Source organism: Aptenodytes patagonicus, chromosome 7, assembly GCF_965638725.1.
Source record: "Aptenodytes patagonicus chromosome 7, bAptPat1.pri.cur, whole genome shotgun sequence".
Classification (NCBI taxonomy): Eukaryota; Metazoa; Chordata; class Aves; order Sphenisciformes; family Spheniscidae; genus Aptenodytes; species Aptenodytes patagonicus.
This window is the reverse complement of record NC_134955.1, coordinates 15,690,138-15,710,775: the sequence shown is the minus strand read 5'-3', so window position 1 is coordinate 15,710,775 and position 20,638 is coordinate 15,690,138. Positions and strand designations below refer to the sequence as shown.

Below are 20,638 nucleotides of genomic sequence, written 5' to 3'. Positions count from 1 at the left end.
TTCATACAATATTAGTATTTTCAGTCATTTTTACAGATGCCTATAAATTATTTCTCCTTCCTTGATAGCACTGTAAAGGTAAATTTTGTCTAACTGGGATAACAACTGAGTTTTCCTGAGCATATCTATCTTAACATGTCAAATTTATTACAGCCTGGAGAAGGTGCTTTTGTGGGTATCCTTTCTAAAATAGTAACAAGACCACATCAACTTTTCACAATTAAGCAGTGTTCATTGCTGACATATATTTTCTTTCCAGAGAAAATGAAAAAGTGGATCAGCAAGCTGTTCCCCAAGTCAATCATGTGGATGCCTGTAAAGAGTGTGTGAAGGCAGAGATTACAGATACAAAAGAAAGTTATCAAAAATCAGCTGAAATGCTTGGATACGATAAGCGTGAAGAGATAAGAAGAGAAAAAGAGGAGGAGCGTTATAGCCACAGAAAAGAAACTCTGGAAACTAAGAAGGGAAAGGCTAAGCATGCATTAACAGAAGCTGATTCATTATTTCCAGACTTAACGAATGCATCGAGGTCCCAAGTAGCTCAGCCTCAGCCAGCTGAGAAGAATGGAACGCTTCCTATTTCATTAAGTATGAGTGCTGGCCTAGTGGAGCAGAATGGTACCAGCTCATATAAAAGAGGGTTTGTTCCCAGAACAAATCCAGATAAACAGATTCAAAGAAAAAGTAACATGGCTCAAGTGGAACACTGGGTGAAAGTCCAAAAAGGAGATACAAAAAGGTTAGTAATAGGCCCATCTTTAAATAGACTGCCAAGTGGTGTTTTCTTAAATTAAAGGAAAATATGTATCAGTAATATGTTTAGTGCAAATCAGAATGATATTTTACAGAGACAATATATAAAAAAAACCTTACTTCCTCCTCCAGTGCAGAATGGCATTTTTCAGATGTTTATCTCATGGGAAAGTCAGTATGGAATTGGCTAATCAAATCCCTTTAATGTTGTCACTATATTGCAAATAGAAAAAATGAGATTAGAGTGCTATTTTTTTTTTTACTGTTTTTAATCACTGTGGGTGCTTAAAACTTCTTAGTACAATTGAAGAGCCAGAAAGTGAAGTGCAGCCCTCAGTTACCTCTTATTCATAAACAACTGCACAATATAAATTAGAGGTAATTGTTTGTTTTCTGCTTAAAAGTAAAGAATGCTGCTTTTTTTTTTTTACTCCCTTCTGTTCCTGTTCCAAACATCCATTCACTCCTCTACATCAGATCACTGCGCTCAAAGTCACAGTGCATAGGTCACATATTGAAAGGTCTTTGTATATTCATTTAGTTAATGAAGAGGTCCTAGGATGTTCCCATGGTCTCCAGGGTTCTCTTTTCCCTTTTCAGTCCCTGAAAATTACATAAATTATACCAAGAGGTGGAATGCACACTGGAATGCTTTTGTAATTTGAAAATCTCGTAATTGCTTTACTTTCAAAGTGTGCAGTCAGATTAGGTACCAGTTGAAAAAAAATGAAGTGATGTATATATGTGTCTGTTCAGAACGTCACCTTGTGTCAAGTGGCGAGAAAGACAGTTGGGCTCTGTGCTGCATGTGAGGATTTTTCAAATGTGGGTAACCTACTGAATTAGTACCTTATAAATTTGCTAAAATCTAACTATAATATAGAACAATAGGAAATATTAGCATGTGGTTCTTAGGACGGAGAAAACATTTTGGGCATTTTTTTAATGCTTATTGAAGCTAACATTTGTCATTTTGCATCCAGTAAGAAATTTAAGGCTTGCTAATTCTGTTTGGAAGTCTATTCTTCTACTCTCTTGTCTTTGGAATTATCCTTAAAGAAGCTTTCATACTTTTCGATTTTTATTCAACATTCTTGTAGACTGCTAGAGTCAGTTTACTTGCATGTTTTTTGCTTGGATATCAACCAATGCTTCCTGAGAGAATATGACTTTAATGAAAAAAAGTACTTGGTATGTTAGTTGTTCTTACATGCACAGATGTATTAGTCTAAAGTAATACAGAAAACTATTGGACTAATTAGCCAGTGCTTAAGAAAACTTTTGTTGATGTTTTTCACATCAAAAGTATAGGCAATGAACAGGCTTGATGGATAGCTAAATAAGTATTGTTTTCTTCCTAATTACTCTTTCCAGTAAATCAACTTTTAGGTGTGTATCAGGTGTAGTGTTAAGATAGCGCTGTTGCAGGTGCTTTTGTTCTAGATAAAACCAGCTACCTCAGCTGGAGCAGTTAAGTATTCAGTGAAATTTCGCAAGAGTTAACTGCAGTGATGTAACCAAAATCTAACTTTATATATATAAAAAAATATAAATTTTCTTCTTACCTTAAGAACTTCCTTTATGTTCTATTTTAACTCAGTTGACCTTGTTTTCTCTGTCTTTCCCTGACAAATGCTGTTATATTCTCTGCATTCAGAATAAATTGCACGTTACCTTCCCGAAGATTAAGGGATTGATTTTTTTTTTTTTTTTTTTAAATGGCACTTTCTCTCAACCTGCTGAGGTTGTTGCAGTGCACTTAACTGATGGATAAAAATGGCATGTTAGTTGTCGAATGTCGTCTTAAATATCTATATCCTGAAATCAAGATAGAGATGCTAATTTGACTGACTTTCCATTTTGATTTTAGTAAGGATGAGTGGACCACTTAATTTCTTAATGCTCCATGTTTACTGTTATTCCACCTGAAATGTTACAAATAAAGAATCTCTGAGGATTTAGAAGCCTTTATAATTTTTGAACACAGAATAAGTACAGTTTTATTTGTTTCCTGACTCAGGTGTATAAAACTGCAATGCTTGCCAGCAAGTTGATTATGACCAGGAAGAACTCTTTCAGCTAGAGGCTTCACACAAATACAGCAGTTGTTTGTGTAATTATTTGCAGGGATTGCACCTTTTATATAGAAATTCAGATCTTTCAAACAGATATTTTACTTCCCCTTTTTATAAAGCACTCAGAACTAGTGCTGCCAACTAGTGTTGGCTAACTAGTAAATGTCAGCTTTCTTAGACAATGAACTGTTAGCTGCAGTACAGTTACGTCCAATGTAGTTATCTAACCCGGCTCTGTTCTCAGCAAAGGGGAATATCTGCTTTGGTAAGGTTCATGCCAGCCTTTGAGAGAGATCTAGAGAATTGGAAGGAGGTTTGAAAGGACGCTTTCAGGAGATTTTGGTTTTAAGTAATTAAAGGTTAGGCCATTAAACAGCAGCTGTCCAGAAATTATTAGTCTTTGATCTGATTCCAGTGCCTGGATAGATACAGCGAATGCATAATTGTAAAGTCTCTGGTATTTCTAACAGTCAATTTGCACTTCAAAAAAAAAAAAAAAATCTGATAAATCTAAGCTTCATGTTTCCCAACTAAATGCAGTCATGTTGAGGAATTTCCTTCCTTGCAAATACAGTGTTAAACATTTCTTGTTATGCAGAACTTTCCATTTCTTCCTGATTTGCTTAAGGAAGAAACATTAGTTGTCTTTGTTAGCTTCTGTGCATTCCTGTGAATGGGCATCATTTTTCCAATATTTGTATTTGTTTTCTTTTGAACATTCATCTACTTTTTGTACAATATCTTCTGTGTGATTGCTTCCCGTTGCAGACGCTGAATGGTTTTCATGGCAAATAATCATATGGCATCAGGCCTTTTTTTCACTCTTCAGTATCTGTTTTCCTTTTTCTATTCTTTATACCTCATCATTCAAGACAGAGAGATTCTCAAGAACATCTGCTTTTGCTCATTTTTACTCTTGATCCCTGAGAAAGCAATTATCTAGGTTCCACTGGGTACTAATTTGAGTCATTCAGGACATTGTTCCTTCCCTGTTCTAGAAATTGGTATGTTGTCTTAGTGCCTATTTTGATTATGCAAATTATTTTTAAGGGCCTGAAACATTGTTTGGTAGAGGTGCCACCTGCTTAAAGCCTGTCATCTTAGCTGGAGGTTTCTCCCTACTTCAAATACTGAGAAATTACAACCTGCCTGTATATAGGCAGTTGCCTCTGAAGTTCAGCTTTGAATATGACTTTCCCTGTGCAATGTAATGCACATGCAACTTTGGGTTTTTTTTCTAGCAGGCTGAAGTATTGCATGAAGCTGGCACTTCCAGCTGCTCAAAGTACTGCTTTCATCCAAACAGTTTTTAGCTCCTCTCAGACAAATGCATCCTTTTCTAGAAGAAAGGCATGATTATTTTTTTTCCCAAAAAACTCATGGGGTCTTTGTTTTCAGACTGCTTTTGTTCCTAAAGCTGCTAGCCCTGATGACTTCATTGACTACCAGTAATTCCTGCTGATCTGAATACTTTACCCTTTCATGTCCAATTAGAAAATAACCACACACAGATGGTTTGCAACATTCAGTAGTTTGCCAATGTCTTCATGAGGGCTCCACTAGGTTGGAGTGTAGGAATGGTCAAGCGTACTTCCCCTTTTTTCCGCAGAGAAATCACCAAAAGAATCTGTCCTAGCTTTATGCCTGTCTCTGTCCTTCTGAAGCATTACCTGCTCCAAACTTTCTCAGTTCTCATTCCTATCTAGAGAAAATACATTTCTACCAACCGCTTGGATTTTCACGTGGAAAGAATTGGCAGTACAGTACAGAACATACAGAGTACACACGATGTAATGAGCTAGACAAATAAAAGAGGTTACTTGACCACTAAATGCTGATCTTTGAGTTGCCTCTGTTCATACTATCTGCCTGCTTTAACCTTTACTGTGAAATTCGAGGATAGCATCAAGGTTCTGTGGTATAAGAGAGCAGAGCTTTTATGAATTTGTAATCCTCCATGCAGCGCAGGGCAGTTATTCTGCTTTCTGACATGAGGAGTTAAATATCCTCTCAAGAGCATACGTATTTCAAGACAGCCCAGCAGTGCCAAATCCTGCAAGTAGAAATAGACGGAGACAACTACTGAGCAGCAGTTACTGGTAGCAATTCTTTTCCCCCCTGCTTCTGTTATTCTTGGATGCTGAACAAAGGTGTTCTTTTCCATACTGCCCTTTCTTTCATGTGCACACCATCAGGTCTCCCTCTCATGCAGAGGGTGGAGCCTACCAAGTGGAGTGATGAACGTGCTCTGAGTTTCTTCAATTGTCGGGTTTTTGTTGTTTTTATTTATTTTTTGTGTTGTTGCTCTGTGACAAGTCTAGCAGAATGGTTTTCCGTTTAGAGATCCTGAATCAATGGGTGGGTGAGTGCAAGTACAAAACCCCCAGATGTTTAACTGGAGAATCAGAAATTCGAGGCTACGGAAAGAGCATGAGGCTACGGAAAGATTTTGACTTCAAAGTAGGAGAGGGAGCTAACTAGACTTTGTCAAAGCTTTTGCCGGTTCTGTCTTAACTGTCTATCTACCAAAAGATTTAATTTCTACAGTTTAAGTGCATTATGGATGCAGTACTAAAGCCAAGATGTCATGCCTCTTTTTATATTCTAGTTTATCAATGAGTTTTGTTGCAAAAAGCCTTGTGTTGCTTAAAACAGTAGAACTAGTAGCATTAGGTCAGGTGAAAGTAAATCATACAGACTTGGGGACTTCGAGCAATTTCTTACCTTTTTTTTTTTTCTTCATTCACATGAACAAAAATTATCTGAGATACTCACTCTATGATTGGTGAGATTTCTTCTTGCACCTTAAGGCAGTTTTTTTATAATGAGCATGCATTTGTTGTTCATAAACTGCACCACCTAGTGGTAAGCAGGCTTTCAGTGAAAAATATTTTAATTTATGGATTTGCTCTTTAAACGTAATAATTCTTTTCTTCATGTTCTTGACATTCTTTTTGGTCTAAGTACATAATACAGCTGTCCCTTAAGTTTATTTCTAATAGGTCATCCTAGGTTAGACACTAAATTAAAAGCCTGTATTTATACTATTTGCATCTTTACATTAATACAGTGTAATGTTTTTGTGCAGGGTAGATTTCATTAATATTACTTTGTTAATATTTCTGTAAATTTTTTAAATTACTCTTGTATGTTTTGTCTTGTAGCTCCTATGCTAAGGTCATTAGAGATTGGGGTTTTTTTATCAGTCACTCCCACTCATCAATGTATGCTGAAATTTACCCTTTCCCCCCCCGCTCCTTTACAGCCTCACTTCTGATCAGACTCTTACACGTCAGGGTCCCAATCCACCTTTTCCTGAAAACTATCACACTTTGCCAAAGAATACCAGGCAGCCTTCAGGGAGCTCACCACCACCACCAAACCGCAATTTGCCGAGTGACTACAAATATGCGCAAGACCGTGTTAGCCACTTGAAGATGTCCCAGGAGGAAAGGAAAGCAAATAAGGATGGAACTGTTTGGCAGCTGTATGAGTGGCAGCAGAGACAGCAATTTAAACATGGCAGCCCCACTGCCCCACTTTATGTAGGTTCTTCAGATTTTATTGATCGTGGTAAGTCAAAAAGTTCATTAGATGTTCCACGATCAATATCTGTTCCACCCTCTCCATCTGATATTCCTCCACCTGGACCTCCAAAAAGCTTTCCCCCAAGGAGACCACATACTCCTGCAGAAAGGCTTACAGTTAAACCTTCTGACGAGAGACAGACTGTAGACGTTCCTTTTGCTGGATCACCCAGGAAGATACAAAATCATGCTGTGAAGGTTTGTATACAGTATAACTGATTTCAGACTATTCTATATGTGGTGTCATACACTGATAATTTAATTTAGTCATCTTCATTGTATCCTTCCTTGTGTGTGAAAGGTTGTGCAAGTTGTAAAAGTTAATACAATGAATAATTTTCTCCTAAAACTCTTATCTTTCTGATCGTTTCAGGTTTATTAAGTTTTGTTGGTTATGAAAGGAAAATTGGTGGCACATCACATTGGTTTGGAATGTTTTTATTCAAAAACTGAAAGGCATATGTTTATATGTATAACGTATACAAATTGTAGTATTTTAATGTATAAAGTAGGTAGGCAAGAATATAAAACTCAGCAGGATAAACTCTTCCTTGATTATTTACTTATGCTTGTAGTCTTCAGTGTTTGCCATGTCTGCTTTCTCTACATGTTTTGCTAGTGTAGTTAGTCTTATAGCTGATTCAGTTTTTAGTTATGGCTAAAAACATAAACTATAAAATGCATGAAAAATTATTAAGCCCTTTGCAGAGTCGTCAGCATTGGGCTAACCAAAATCAAATAGTGTGTCTGAAACTTCAACCTTCTGCCGAATTTCATTGTGGTTTTTTTGTAGGCACTGTTGTACCCTCTTATCCAGAAGTGACAGAGGTTTCCCTATTCGGTACTTCACATGGCTCTCCTTGCCTGAGGGAATTAGGGAAATTCAGGATTGAATCAATGTAGAATTTACTTGTCTTGGTAGCTCTTATGCTGGAATAAGTAGAATTGAAAGCCTCTGTATTCACCTAATTCTTTGACCTCAACCACGGGCATGAAGGGGAAAGTATTTGCAAAGAAAGAGACTTGTAAATTCAGATATCCAGCGTGGGTTCAGGACGATGACTTTAAGTTGCATGCCAGCTTCATGCACGGTTTAGATTTTTTCCTAGTGTATATGCGGTGTAGCTGTTGGCTGTCTTTCAGCATTTATAGATTTATAATATTCTGTCAGAGGATGAAATAGTCTAGGGATGTGCATCACTGGAAATTAATATTTTTTTAACTCCTGATTATATTATACCAGACATTGGTTTCTCCATGTGTAAGTTGAAGGAGCATTACATCCCTTACAAAGGAATGTGCAGCAGTCTTTTCCCTTCCTGTCCAATGCAGCTGCATAAATTTTACTCATAAAATAACTCTTTTTATGTCATACTGGTTTTACCAATATAGGGAAACACAGTTTTCCTCATCTGTGAAACTTCTGTAAAAGTTTCTAGAGAAAAATGTTCATGTTTTTGTATGTAAGCACACAGCATCATTTTACATTTGAATGTGCATGTCTACAGAAATCTCTGATGCTCCCCCCTCCCTGGAATGCTTTATTAAATTCCATCCGGTTACACTTTTTTAAAAAAAAAAAAAAAAAAAAAAGGCAGAATAAAACAGCATTCAGTGAAATTCAGAGACAGGAATAAGAATAAAACAGCATTCAGTGAAATTCAGAGACAGGAATAAAAATAAAACATAAGACATTTAGTCTGCCTTGAAGAAAGCCATAAAAGTTTGGCATTAAGAGAAAGATGAAAGAATGGATGTGCAGTAGGTTTTCATACTATAAGCAGAAAGGGGCAGATCCAATACGATTATTTAATAAAACCTGGTATTAATGGAACCCATTGCCACAAGGTGTCACTCATGTCAGTAGCTTCGTGTTCCCTTGCTAGAAGGCGGCATTCGCAGTTGTTACTGTATGGAGTACAAGCCTGCTGTTGGAGGGCGTAAGCGAACCAGCGTTTCCCTGGAAGACATTAGGTGGGGGGGAACTTTATGAATATTTTTTTTTACTTGTGGAAGCAACTTTGCATGTTCTGCTGAAGCATCTTGTGCTGCCAGAATCTGCTGATCTGCCCAGCATCACAGGTGCTAAATTTGCTTTTGTTCATTCGTAAGTTTTACTTAATCATCAAAGGATCTGGCTGGCCCATGAATGTTACCCTGATCTAAGCATGCCGTGAATTCAGTTACAAAATTTGTGGCAGAGGTGCATATCTTCTGAATTTTCCATCAAGTACAACATAACTCTCACTTGAGACAATCCTTACAATTCTGGCTGTGACTTCTTAACAGAGCTCAACTCACATTGATCGACGCTCTATGCCTGCTATGGGTTACATGACACATACTGTGAGCGCACCCAGTTTGCATGGCAAGTCGGTAAGTTGAGAGCGCAGTTACTTTTCCTTTTGTGTCATCGTAGTACTGTAGTTAAGTTTTAAAATACTGCTCATTCCATAGTAGTTTATTTTTATTAGTTAAAACATTAATAACTTGAATGAGAACTTAATCTTAACCAGCTCCCAGTGAAGCCCGGAGGAATTTTGCTGTTATCTGCAACGTGAACAGGGATGAGCTGTCTGTTATTACAGGATTCAACTTTTATTATGTTTATTTGACCAAATGCAGAGTTAATGAACTAATTGCTTAATCATGTCAAGTAACTGCTTTCTGGGCACTGAGGTGAAAAATGTAATTACAGTTACTCTCCCTGAAGACTGCTAATTTCCTCTTTACAATGTGTCTAAATACCTGCAGCCTGAAGAGCTAACATTGCTTCTCATTCGATTAAGGAGACATCAGGCTAAGTTGGCTAGTATACGAAATTACACAATCGCACAATTACTGCAGCACTTGCCAACTAATTCCACCTATCAGGTCAGCTGCTGCTTGGCTCATCTGTGCCGTATGACATTTTGTGACTCTGCAAATGCTTCATTAGTGGCATGCTTGAGTCTGTGCTTTCTTGCCCATTCTTTGGTGTTCTACAATTCCCAGATCGTTTGCAGTTTTTCTTTGCTACTGTATTTGCTATAAAAGATGAGCGTTTTAAGTTACAGGGCACCAGTGCATATGTTTCCAAGTGTTATGTATATTTCCTTTTTATACTATTTCTGAAAATGCTGCGTCTTCAGAAATGTGGGTTAAAATATTGGATAAGTTCATTCTAAAGCAAAACCATTTCTTTGTGCTGCTTTCATGATGGGATTGGCTCCCTGTGCCACATGCTGTGTCATCTGCAAATTGAAATGCATCAGCCAATTTGTACATTCATATGAGCTTGTAACTGTGTCAGTTCTGCAGGTGAATGTGGGTTCGTAAAAGCTCATGGGCATCTTGGATCATCAACAGTGCTCTTGATTGCACTGATGTATGAAACTTGTAAATGTGAGATCAAACAGAAATGTACTTATAGAGCTCTTTGGTTCATATTAGAGCCTTAAAAATGGAGCCGTCTGGGAATAAAATGTGGTGACTCTTCTTGGAATTGGTGAAGGCTTTATATTGGCCCAAAACGAAAGGAATTTTTTTGAATTTGGAAAAGTGTCGTTTCCCGACTTACCTCACCTACAGAACAATTGCACTAAGATGGGCGATAGTAACAGGGATTTCTTCAAAAATGGGCAGACTTTCTAGTCAAGTCCTCAGCCAGGCTTACAAGCTGATTGGACAAGAATTATAAGTGAACACCTCTAAAGAAATGCAAGTGTGATCCATTGATTTTATGGCATAAAGAGTTTTTCTTTTCTTTTTTTAACTACACGTTCTCATTGGCTCCAAAGGTATAGTTGTGTTCTTCTTTTATTCTGAAGTTTAATGTACCCAGGATATAAAATCCTGTCAAAATAGCAATAAAATTCTAGGAATTCTGGGGCATTTTGGCTGATTACAAAGCACTTTTGCAACAGTTAAGCTTTATTTTGTTGCGTATTGCAAATACCTTTTTTGAAAAAAGGAGAAATAACTCTGTTATGACTTCTGTGCATGCTTTTCTTGAAGCGACTGTAATGAAAATGTTGGTAGATGAATGTAACTATAAAATCAAGCTGATAGCAATTACAGGTGAGCCAATGAAAAATAAGGATCAAGTTGAATGCTGTTACTTAGAAGACAAAATGGATTCTCTAATCATCTAAGTGAGATCTTTTTCAGTATTTTATTCACAAAACTTATTTTGTACTTTCTCTGAATAAAGGAATTCGTATCTTAAAATGTGTATGAAATGTGATCAAAAGTATTCTAATGATTTGTTATATAATGGCTTCTAGTTACATTTGACATTCAGTTAGGTACAAGTCTTCTCTGCTTCTCCCCAGACATTGTGCTGGAGGACATCACCATAACTCTTTCAGTGAAGGAATAGTCAGTAGGAATTGATCTTGAAAAAATAACTTTTGAAAATCTATTGTTTTAGGTAGTTACGTGTCTCATTAGAGGTGGAAAACTCAAATCTCTGTGTTTGGATTGGAGGGTGGGCATGAGGTAGTAATATTCTTGGGATATATTTTGCCCATTTTTCAGCTGTAAATAGCAATATGCTGGTGGAGCAAATACGCTTTTTTATGTACTTCCTACTCTGTTATTTTTCCTCTTTCATCCATTTTCTTATATATAACCAATCCAAGTATTCTGAAATTGTTTCAAACATTCAAATACATTGCAATTTTTTTTCCCCTATGTACTTACCTGAAGGCGGATGACACTTATATCCAGTTGAAAAAGGATTTGGAGTATTTGGATCTAAAGGTAAGATTTTATAGGAGTCTACTTCCATTATTTCTTTTGAACCGAGTGGTCTTTTGTGTATCATCTTTGTACCTGCAGGTTTTCAAATCATCTTCTGTTCAGAGATAGAAACTCTGTGTCTTTTGCCATCACTGCTGTGTTTAGAATATTGAGTGTCTTTATAGTAGTGACTATACAATTAAACTGCAAACTCAGAAAATGTAATTGCTTCAGTTTGTAGGAAGAACTTGTGTTACTGGTACTCCAGATGAATGATGTTATGTGAGTTTAGAGAAATCAGATAAAAAACTGATGCAAAATGTTTGTCTTGCTGTAGCAAGTCAACTCCTCTAACTTAAAATAGGGTGTTCTTTTAATCCAGCTTTTCCCCTTTAAATCTTCTTGAGCTGACTTTTTCCTTGGTTTTATAATATGCCGTATTTATAATGTCTTGCTTTCTTGTGAAAATGTGGTGATTAATTAGCACCTGTCATTGTTTTCATATTACTACAGCTAAGAGATTTCAAGTGCACCCATTCATCCATCCATCCATCCGTAGATATAATCTGCCCAAATAATGTTACATGATATTTCCTTTAAAAAAAAAAAAAAAAAAAAAAAAAAGATACTGGGCATCAAAGCGTCTGTCTAAACTAAATGACTTCTGTATCTGGTACGCCTGATAGTTGGCAATTTGAAAGCAAATCTAGACTTGTTAATATCAGGTTTTGAAGAAAAAAACCCCAAAAACGTATAATCATTTTGCTTAGCAAAGCAGTCTGTGGTATGTAGGATGTCTCACCATATATAAATCATATGGTGCTTCTGAAAATCAAGGTGGAGTGAAATTTGACACCTTGTTATCCTTATTGTTTGCATGTACATAGTTCTCGCTGATGCCATGGGGCATTGCATATGTGCAACTAATGAGCTGACTGGACCTATTAGTACGTGTATTTCAATTTTATCTGATGTTTTAATGGCTGAATATATGACCAAATATATCAATGGAAAATACTAATAATACATATTACACGTATGTATAGTGTCATATATATAAAGATAGAATATTTATCACATAATATATGTGGTATATATAGTCTAAATGATCAAATATGTAAACTGTTGTAATCATTAATATACAAATACTTTTCATTTTAGGCCTTGTTCTTGGTTTGTTCGTGGCTTTGCCAAATGTAACTGCATCCCAAGCGCCATTGGCTGAATTTTATGACAAATTTCAATTTAAAAGGTCCTACAATTTGAGAAATTTTTAATAAACACGGTGTTTTGTCCATTATAAAACACAACAATTTTCACAGTTGTAAGTGGCTACAGTTTAAGCCTCTGAAAATGTTACGTGCTTAGCCAAATTATTAGGATTGGTTTTTAACTTTTTAGTGGATTCCATCTGGATTGATTTGTTGTAGTCCGGGACACGAAGAGCTGTTTGGTCTCCCAGGAGCTCCCCTTTTGCCTTCCTGCAGCCTGTATAGCACCTGACAAAAGTTTCCAGAAAGAGAAATGTGTGGGGGCTCCTGATCTTTCTGTGAAAAGAAACTTAATCATAGAATCATAGAATGGTTTGGGTTGGAAGTGACCTTTAAAGGTCATCTAGTTCAACCCCCCTGCAATGAGCAGGGACATCTTCAACTAGATCAGGTTGTTCAAAGCCCCGTCCAGCCTGACCTTGAATGTTTCCAGGGATGGGGCATCCACCACCTCTCTGGGCAACCTGTTCCAGTGCTTCACCACCCTCAGTGTAAAAAAAATTTCTTCCTTATACCTAGTCTGAATCTACCCTCTTTCAGTTCAAAACCATTACCCCTTGTCCTATTGCAAAAGGCCCTGCTAAAAAGTCTGTCCCCATCTTTTTTATAAGCCCCCTTTAAGTACTGAAAAGCTGCAATAAGGTCTCCCCAAAGCCTTCTCTTCTCTAGGCTGAAGAACCCCAACTCTCTCAGCCTTTCCTCATAGGAGAGGTGTTCCATCCCTCTGATCATTTCCATGGCCACCCTCTGGATGCGCTCCAACAGGTCCATGTCTTTCCTGTGCTGAGGACTCCAGAGCTGGCTGCAGTACTCCAGGTGGGGTCTCACCAGAGCGGAGTAGAGGGGCAGAATCCCCTCCCTCGACCTGCTGGCCACACTTCTTTTGATGCAGCCCAGGATACGATTGGCCTTCACCTTATTTGCACCTTATTTTGCAAATAGGGTGAAACACAAGTGGTGAAGGAAGTGTCCCTTTTCGTGACTATGAAATCAAGTTCAAGCAGGCTACAGGAGGGATGGATGGGCAGCCTCACTTCAGAATAGTTAACACACGTTCCTGAGCAGGTTATACAAAACATAGATGAGGAAGTATAGGAAAGTTTCTGTCACTAAGTATAAATTGTGCTACCCATTGAAGCAAATCTGGGGCCCTCTCAGCAGTTCGGCAGTGGTCCTGCTTCATTCTTCTGCAGTCATGCTGTAATATCTGAAGCTGTTTAGTTTCTACTGCATTTGAAAGACGTTGCTAGTGCAAGCTTGTGTCACATAGATGATGAAGGAAAAAATGCATGGCAGGTATTGGTTATGGGAGGATGGGTAAGTGTGATTGAAATAACTTTTTTCACTGAGGTTTTAACTAGGTTGCTCAAATTATCAATATAGAGCACTTGGTGCAAGTGTTACTACATGCTACATGACGGAAAATATCTTGCTGTAATTCCCAATACTCTTAAAATTGCAATTGGGCAAGTTTGAGCAAATCCTATTTTGTGTGGTGTGTTTGTATGTGTGCTTTGCAAAAATAAAATGTCTTATGGCTGGATGAACAATCTACCCACAATATATCAAGATGGGTGGATATCCAGTTGTAGTTTCCATGATGGCAAATTGTATAGCCTATAAGCCTCGAGGATTGGTGTGACATAAAAGCGTGTGATTACTGCTGCTCGTGGAGTTTTGAGTTGTAAGGTTTGGGGGTTTTAATTTTCACATCTTTAACAAGCTATTACTAAACTTTTGTTTGAAACAGATAGAAAATAATGGACCTCTGATCAACATGATATACAAAGTGCTAAAGAACTCAGCACAAGGGTTACTATCCAGTATACGTGTAAGACTGCTTGCATCTGAAATGTGCTCATCCCATTGCTTTTTAAAATAGCAGTCAATGTTTACATATTTTGGCTTTTACAGGTGTCTTATGGTAAACAGTAAAGCTTTCTGTAAGATTTTATTTTTTCTTTCCTTTCCCCTGCCCCCCGCCTTTGGAGTTTGTATGCAAAATTATGGCTGACCTCAGTGTTTGGTTTCATTTTATCATGTTTCAAAAATGATTGTGTCAAGTAGTAACTCCTATGTGTAATTTTGAACATGTGAAAGCATGCTAAATCTTCATTATGTTCTCATGTTCACGGCTTGATAATTAACAAATTCTTTACAGTTCTGATTATGTAATTTAAAATATCCCCAAAATCTGTAGACTCTGTTTTTTATGTTAATTACATTGATTGAAAAAGGCTTTTGCGTTTTCCTAGCTTGCAGGTAATTAAATATGCAAAATTATTACTTTAACATGCTAGTATTTATGCTTATATTTAATTATTTGTTACTATTATACGTAGGATTTAGCATTTAAATAATCCATTAATGCTTTTGAAAGAAAGGGTTTTTCTTATATAAAACACATCATTGTTGAAAATTAAAATATCCAAAAATTGAAAGTTTTGAGAGGCAGTAAATGCTTTTGATTTTGGTGGTGGGGAAGTAGCATTTCACTATGTGAAGACACATGATAAGTCTTTGGATAGAGTCTGCCATTGGAGGAGAGAAGACAGTAAACATAAATGATGACCATACTCTTCTGTCTTAAACCTACTTTGTTATTTGAAAATACTATGTGTAGATGGCCAACTTCATATAACATGTCAAATGAGAAACTGAGGTTGTATCAAAGATTTATCTACACTTACAGTAAAATGTAATTACTTTAAGAAAGCTAGCATGATCCTGTAGGTGCTTGTTAGGTTAATAAGTAACCTATGTAGCTTCACATCTGGAGATTGCCAGTCAGATTCAGAAAAAAAGCAAACTACCGCTTCTACCCCACCAAAAAAGCCAACAACTTCTGCTCTTACATTAAAACTTCTGGTCTTGCATTATTAAACACAATATTTAGGTGAATTTTTCCTCTTGCCTGTATATGAATAGAAATATACTGGATATGAGTACTATAATTCTAAACATCAGATGTTTCTTTGGTAAGATAGTATTGGCTTTAATGAATCTTTAAAAATGTTCTCATCAGTAATACTAAGTCATTAGATTTTAAGGCTTTTAAAAACTGTATGATTAATGACCTGTATTATATTGCCATTCTCTTAACCTCATTTATTTACAAAAAGGGTCCCATGTAGACAGTGGAAATAATAAACTTTTCTACAGAGATAGACATGCCTCTCATTCTAAGATTGCTGTGAAGGTTGGAAGTATAATATAGTATAGTTTCTGTACTGATTTAAAAACTGCATTATGTAAGAAGATAATCTTCTCACCAGAAATTGAATATGAAACGATTGATTTATGGAATAAGAGATTTGTTATATTATAAACATATCAAAAAAGATTCATTATCTTTAATTCCACTATAGCAGTTTTATAGCAGTCTGTTTTTAATAAAATTCACCCTGTACTATGGAAGAGACTATCTTTTGTAGAATGAAATAGTTGCCAAAAAGTTGTATTTTTAGTCATTCATTAATGCTGTTATTCTTGCAACCGTGCATTTAAAGGAACTATTCAAGTCCTTTGGCTTCTATAAAGCTATTAAAGCCGAAATGTTAAAACTATTAGGCTTTGCAGAAACAGGACCTTTGTAACCATAGACAAGTGGGATCATGCTGGTTTTGTACAGAATTTTAAGCTACTCTAGGAGTAGCCTAATATAACTAGTAATCCTTTCTGATAACATTTTTTAAAAACTAAAGCCGTATTTAAAAGACCTGTATCCAGAATTTTATTCATCTTTGTTAATAACCACGAATATTTAACAACACTTTTCATTGTTGAAGCATAATTAGGTTTTAGTTTGCGACAAATTTCTCAATCTTTAAAACCTATTCCTCTTAGGTGACAGGGCGTGACACATTAAAAGAACGAAGTACAAAACCTGTCAAGATTGCAGAAAGTGATATTGATGTAAGTATCAAATACCACTTCAGAACCTCTTGCATTGTTTTGGCTATTTATGTTGCACTGTTACGTGTTCACATTATTATGCTCTTTGGGGTAAAATATTGCTAGTGGAGACTTCTCTGCTTGGTTTTTAAAATCTAACATTATATATTTATATGATTTCATTTTCAGGTCAAGCTAAGCATTTTCTGTGAGCAGGACAGAATTCTGCAGGACTTGGAGGACAAAATAAGAGCCCTTAAGGAAAATAAAGTAAGTAGATTAAACAGGGTTTTATAAAATAAAATAAAAACTTTAATCAAATCATAAAATACGGAATTACAAAAAAATCAAATTACTGGATGCTGCTTACATTGTAGTAGTTTTGTTTGGGCATATGTATAAACTTATATAAGGAAAAGAATTGTTTTTTATGTTAGGATGAGTACCCACTTTTAGAAAACATGTTTTTGAACATTAATGTTTTAAAACCAGATACATTAATTTTCTGGCATTTATTACAAATTGGAGTACGTAGACTTTTCTGTGTGGTTTTGCTTTATGTCTTAATATGTACATGGTGTGAGGTGGAGTCATGTTTCATTTGCAGTTCTTCCCACCTGCACAAACACTGCATAAATAGCAGCGTGCTACCATATTGGGCCCTCACTGTAACTTGTGTGGTGGTTTGTTGGGGTTAGTTTGTTTGTTGTTTTTGTTGTTTTTGTTTTGTTTTGTTTTTTAAAAGGAGTGAGAGAAGGGAGAGACATTCAAATTTGTAGTAATTTCAGAAACCTATGGTGGTTTATATATAGTACTGTGAACTTACTTCTGAGGATTACGACTGAAATGCTGGCATATCTCCTGTGACAAGTTTGTAGTTGGAACCCACCTCCTTTCCTCCCATTCAAGACAGAGTTCAAATAGTAAACAATAACAAAACAGTTTGCCTTTCCTTGTCTTTCCCTGTCTGTATGTATCTTTATCTGCTTCACTGCCTGTGAGCTATAGCTGTCAATAAAACGAGGTGGTTCAGAAAAAAATCTATTCTAAAATGAAAGTGCTGTCCACATGGATCCTTCAGAAGAGCTACTGTGCAAAAATGATTCAGTGTTACTTACTCCTGACTGAATGAATTGGGCCTACTTAGTGTTTTAGACAGTATTTTAATCCCTCACGTGGCTAATTTAACTACAACAGTGAATGAGAATTTATCTTTAAATAAACAGCTAATGCTGTGCCCTACAGTGGTAGGGCTGTTACAGTTCTATACTGCTTAGTGCGAATTTTTCTGAAACTGTACATTACAGTTTTGTACAGACTGTAAATAGAAAAATTCCCCTCTCACTGCTTTGTGTTTTCCGCAGTTTTGGCTACTTAATGGAAGGATTTAATGGAAAATATCAGATAATTTTGGTTATAATTGTTAATTAAGGCTCTTGCACTTTTTCGTTTACATCTTCGTCTCCACAACAGGAGGCCAATCCTAACCTCTAGTGGCTTATAGGAAAGACTGGGGAGGTGGAAAACAACTTTTATTTTCCCACAGGTAGATCCATAAAATTCCATGTAAATGTTGTGAGCTTACCACCATCTTCTTCTTTGTTAGGATCAGCTGGAGTCTGTTTTGGAGGTTTTACACAGGCAGATGGAACAGTACAAAGACCAACCACAACACGCAGAAAAAATTTCTTACCAGCAGAGACTTTTGCAAGAGGATCTCATACATATTCGGGCTGAAATATCCAAAGTTTCAACGGTATGTGTTTTTGGTTGTGTCAAGAAAACCATAATTAAAAATACCAGTTAGAGTAAAACTGTATAGTTTGTTGGATAGGGGAGTTAAGTCCTGTTCTGAACTGATTTTGTTAAGGTACAGGATACTAAACCAGAACAAAAAAATTTAAGCAATCTCTCCAGCTTTTCTTATCAATGTCCCCTTCCCCTCACCCCCCTGCAAAAAAAAAAAAAAAAAAAAAAAGCTCAAAAAACTTTTTTATACTTTTTTCATTTATGTATGGGGCTTATATTGTGAATCTTTCAGCTAGTCCTTTGAAAATATAAATGTGATTCCATGGTATTTTTCCAGGGGAAAAGGAATTGGGAAAGTCTGTTGATATTTCAGTCAAAATTTGATGTTGATATTATGACTTAATTAAATTGAAATGCAATTTAATGTTGCATTTTTATTAAAAAAAAATTTCTAAAAATTGGCCATGAAAGAGAAATCTATTAAACCTGGGTGTTGTGTACTCAGTATATTATTCCTGCCTCTTAATGAATATGGGACCAGCTCTTCATAAGATTGTTTCTAGAATTGCATGAACACCTTTCCTATAGTAAGATCTGATCATTAAAATGCCAATATTATTTTTATATATATATATATATATATATATATGCAGTGTTCTGTGCCTGTAGAAAATGTATGACTTTCACAGACAGCATTTAAAATTTAATCGGGGGCATAAATACCAAGTAATGTAAGAATGGCTGTACTGGTCCAGTCCAAGGCTCTTTCTAGCCAGAGTTCTGGCTTCAGCAGTGGGCATAAGCAGATGCTTAGGGAAGAGTAAGGATAGGAGAGGTGGGTAGTATTTCCTGTCATAACCAATTCAGCTTCTAACTATTTTCTGCTCAGGGAATTCCTGAGGCTGGTAACTTTTTTTTTTTTGGTCTATTTAGTAATCCTCAGTAGATTTCATTTCCAAGAACCTGTACAGTCTCCTATTAAATTTTGTGAACCTTTTGCATCCAAAACATCATTTGGCAAGGCATTGCACAGATCATTTTCCCCACTGCGTGGACAGCCACTCTCTTTTATTTGTTTTGAGCCTGACTTGTACGTGTTTCATGTGGTATACTCTTGTTCTTGTATAAGAAAGGATTGGGAATGGTCAGTCATTACCACTCTCTCCAGGCCACTCATGGTTTCATAGACCTCCATAATGAGTCTTCCCCTCAACTTCCAAGTGATCTCTTTTCTAGACTTCAGAGAAAAAGCCTACTTCATCATTCCCTACATAAAAATGCTCCAAACACTTGATTTTTCTCAGTTCTGGGTCAGAAGGCAGACTGCGGTGCCATGGATGCTGGAAATAGTCTAAGTAAAGTAAGGGTGATTGGATAGCCTTATTTTCCACATGTCTGCTTGTTTATTCAGTTCTAATGACCTTACAACACAGTCTGTAGAACTTTCAAAGAATAACCTGCTTTGTGACTCAACAATTCAAAACGTGAGTTCTGCTTTAGGTGACTGTTTGGATTTTAATTATAAACTTGTTTTAAATAGAGGAGTAAGGTAAAAGGAAGTGAAACTGGAATAGACTTGATTCCTTCATAGCATATTAGTCATAGTTCAAATACTATTAAATGCCAGTTCTATGCTTAAGAAATAGTTTTGTGTGAGGAAGCTGGCCAGAATTTTTTAACGAGGGATTCTTGACTTGATCTTGCAAGCTATAAAGCATTTTGAAGTTTATCATCAACTCTAAGCAAAAATGTAGACTACAAAATGGATTTTTTGCTTCTTTTTGTAATAGAACACTGCCATCTTAAAAACACTTTGGTGCTCAATTAGAGAATGGATAGAGTGATTTCGAAGTTTATCGTAACATTGTATTAGAGTATTCCTTCTGTTAATAGGAAATGGAAAATGCCTGGAATGAATATCTGAAATTAGAAAAGGATGTGAGCCAGCTGAAAAAAGCCTTACAGGAACAGATGAATAGTTCATTGGTATCTCAGGTAAGTCCATTTCCAGACACTGGTTTACTTATGAGATGATTTTGTCTGAACTTGAAAGCTATCATCTCATAAAAGAAGTTCTCCGCAATTTTTGCACTGTGTTCAGCTGTCATGTAGCTTAGTTTGCAAAGTTCAGACATTCTAACAGCATAGCTGCGTGGTAACTCGCTATCTTGCAGCATGTGTAATAGTTTCTCATAAGTTGTCTATGCAAATTTGTCATTATTTTATTATGTTTTTATTACATGCTGACATCTTGACACTGATAACGTATTTAATTTATAAGACTATGCAGGACTTCTTAGTCTTCCATTTATTTGATCTGACATTGTTGGCTTCTTTATCCATTTTTAAGAACATCAGTCGCTAGCTTGTTATTGTCATTGCTTGTTCTTTGTCATGTTCATCCATTTATGGAAGACTTATCTCTGCAGATTGTTTTGTGAAGTGGAATAGGTGTTTAACAGCCATCGGTAATTGAAAGGCATCTCAGTTTTAAATCAATTATTCAGTTTTGAATCTTACAAAGAAGCTTTGTTTGAAGATAAGTTATTCTGTTTGCTGAACTGGATGTGGCATACCAGATTAT

General features: G+C 36.3%; 1 protein-coding gene across 9 annotated transcripts in view; it reads left to right on the top strand.

Annotated features, from left to right (window-relative positions):
* PLEKHA7 (pleckstrin homology domain containing A7) overlaps positions 1 to 20,638 on the top strand; it is a 165,041-nt gene that overhangs the window by 125,152 nt on the left and 19,251 nt on the right. For 8 of the 9 annotated variants that reach the window (XM_076344078.1, XM_076344076.1, XM_076344074.1 and 5 more), the window contains 8 exons: positions 260 to 742; positions 6,097 to 6,616; positions 8,708 to 8,794; positions 11,108 to 11,161; positions 16,258 to 16,326; positions 16,495 to 16,575; positions 17,912 to 18,061; positions 19,948 to 20,049. In XM_076344078.1, coding sequence (XP_076200193.1) covers positions 260 to 742; positions 6,097 to 6,616; positions 8,708 to 8,794; positions 11,108 to 11,161; positions 16,258 to 16,326; positions 16,495 to 16,575; positions 17,912 to 18,061; positions 19,948 to 20,049 — 1,546 coding nt within the window. The remainder of the gene's footprint in view (positions 1 to 259; positions 743 to 6,096; positions 6,617 to 8,707; positions 8,795 to 11,107; positions 11,162 to 16,257; positions 16,327 to 16,494; positions 16,576 to 17,911; positions 18,062 to 19,947; positions 20,050 to 20,638) is intronic. The other variant, XM_076344077.1, reaches the window with a different exon arrangement.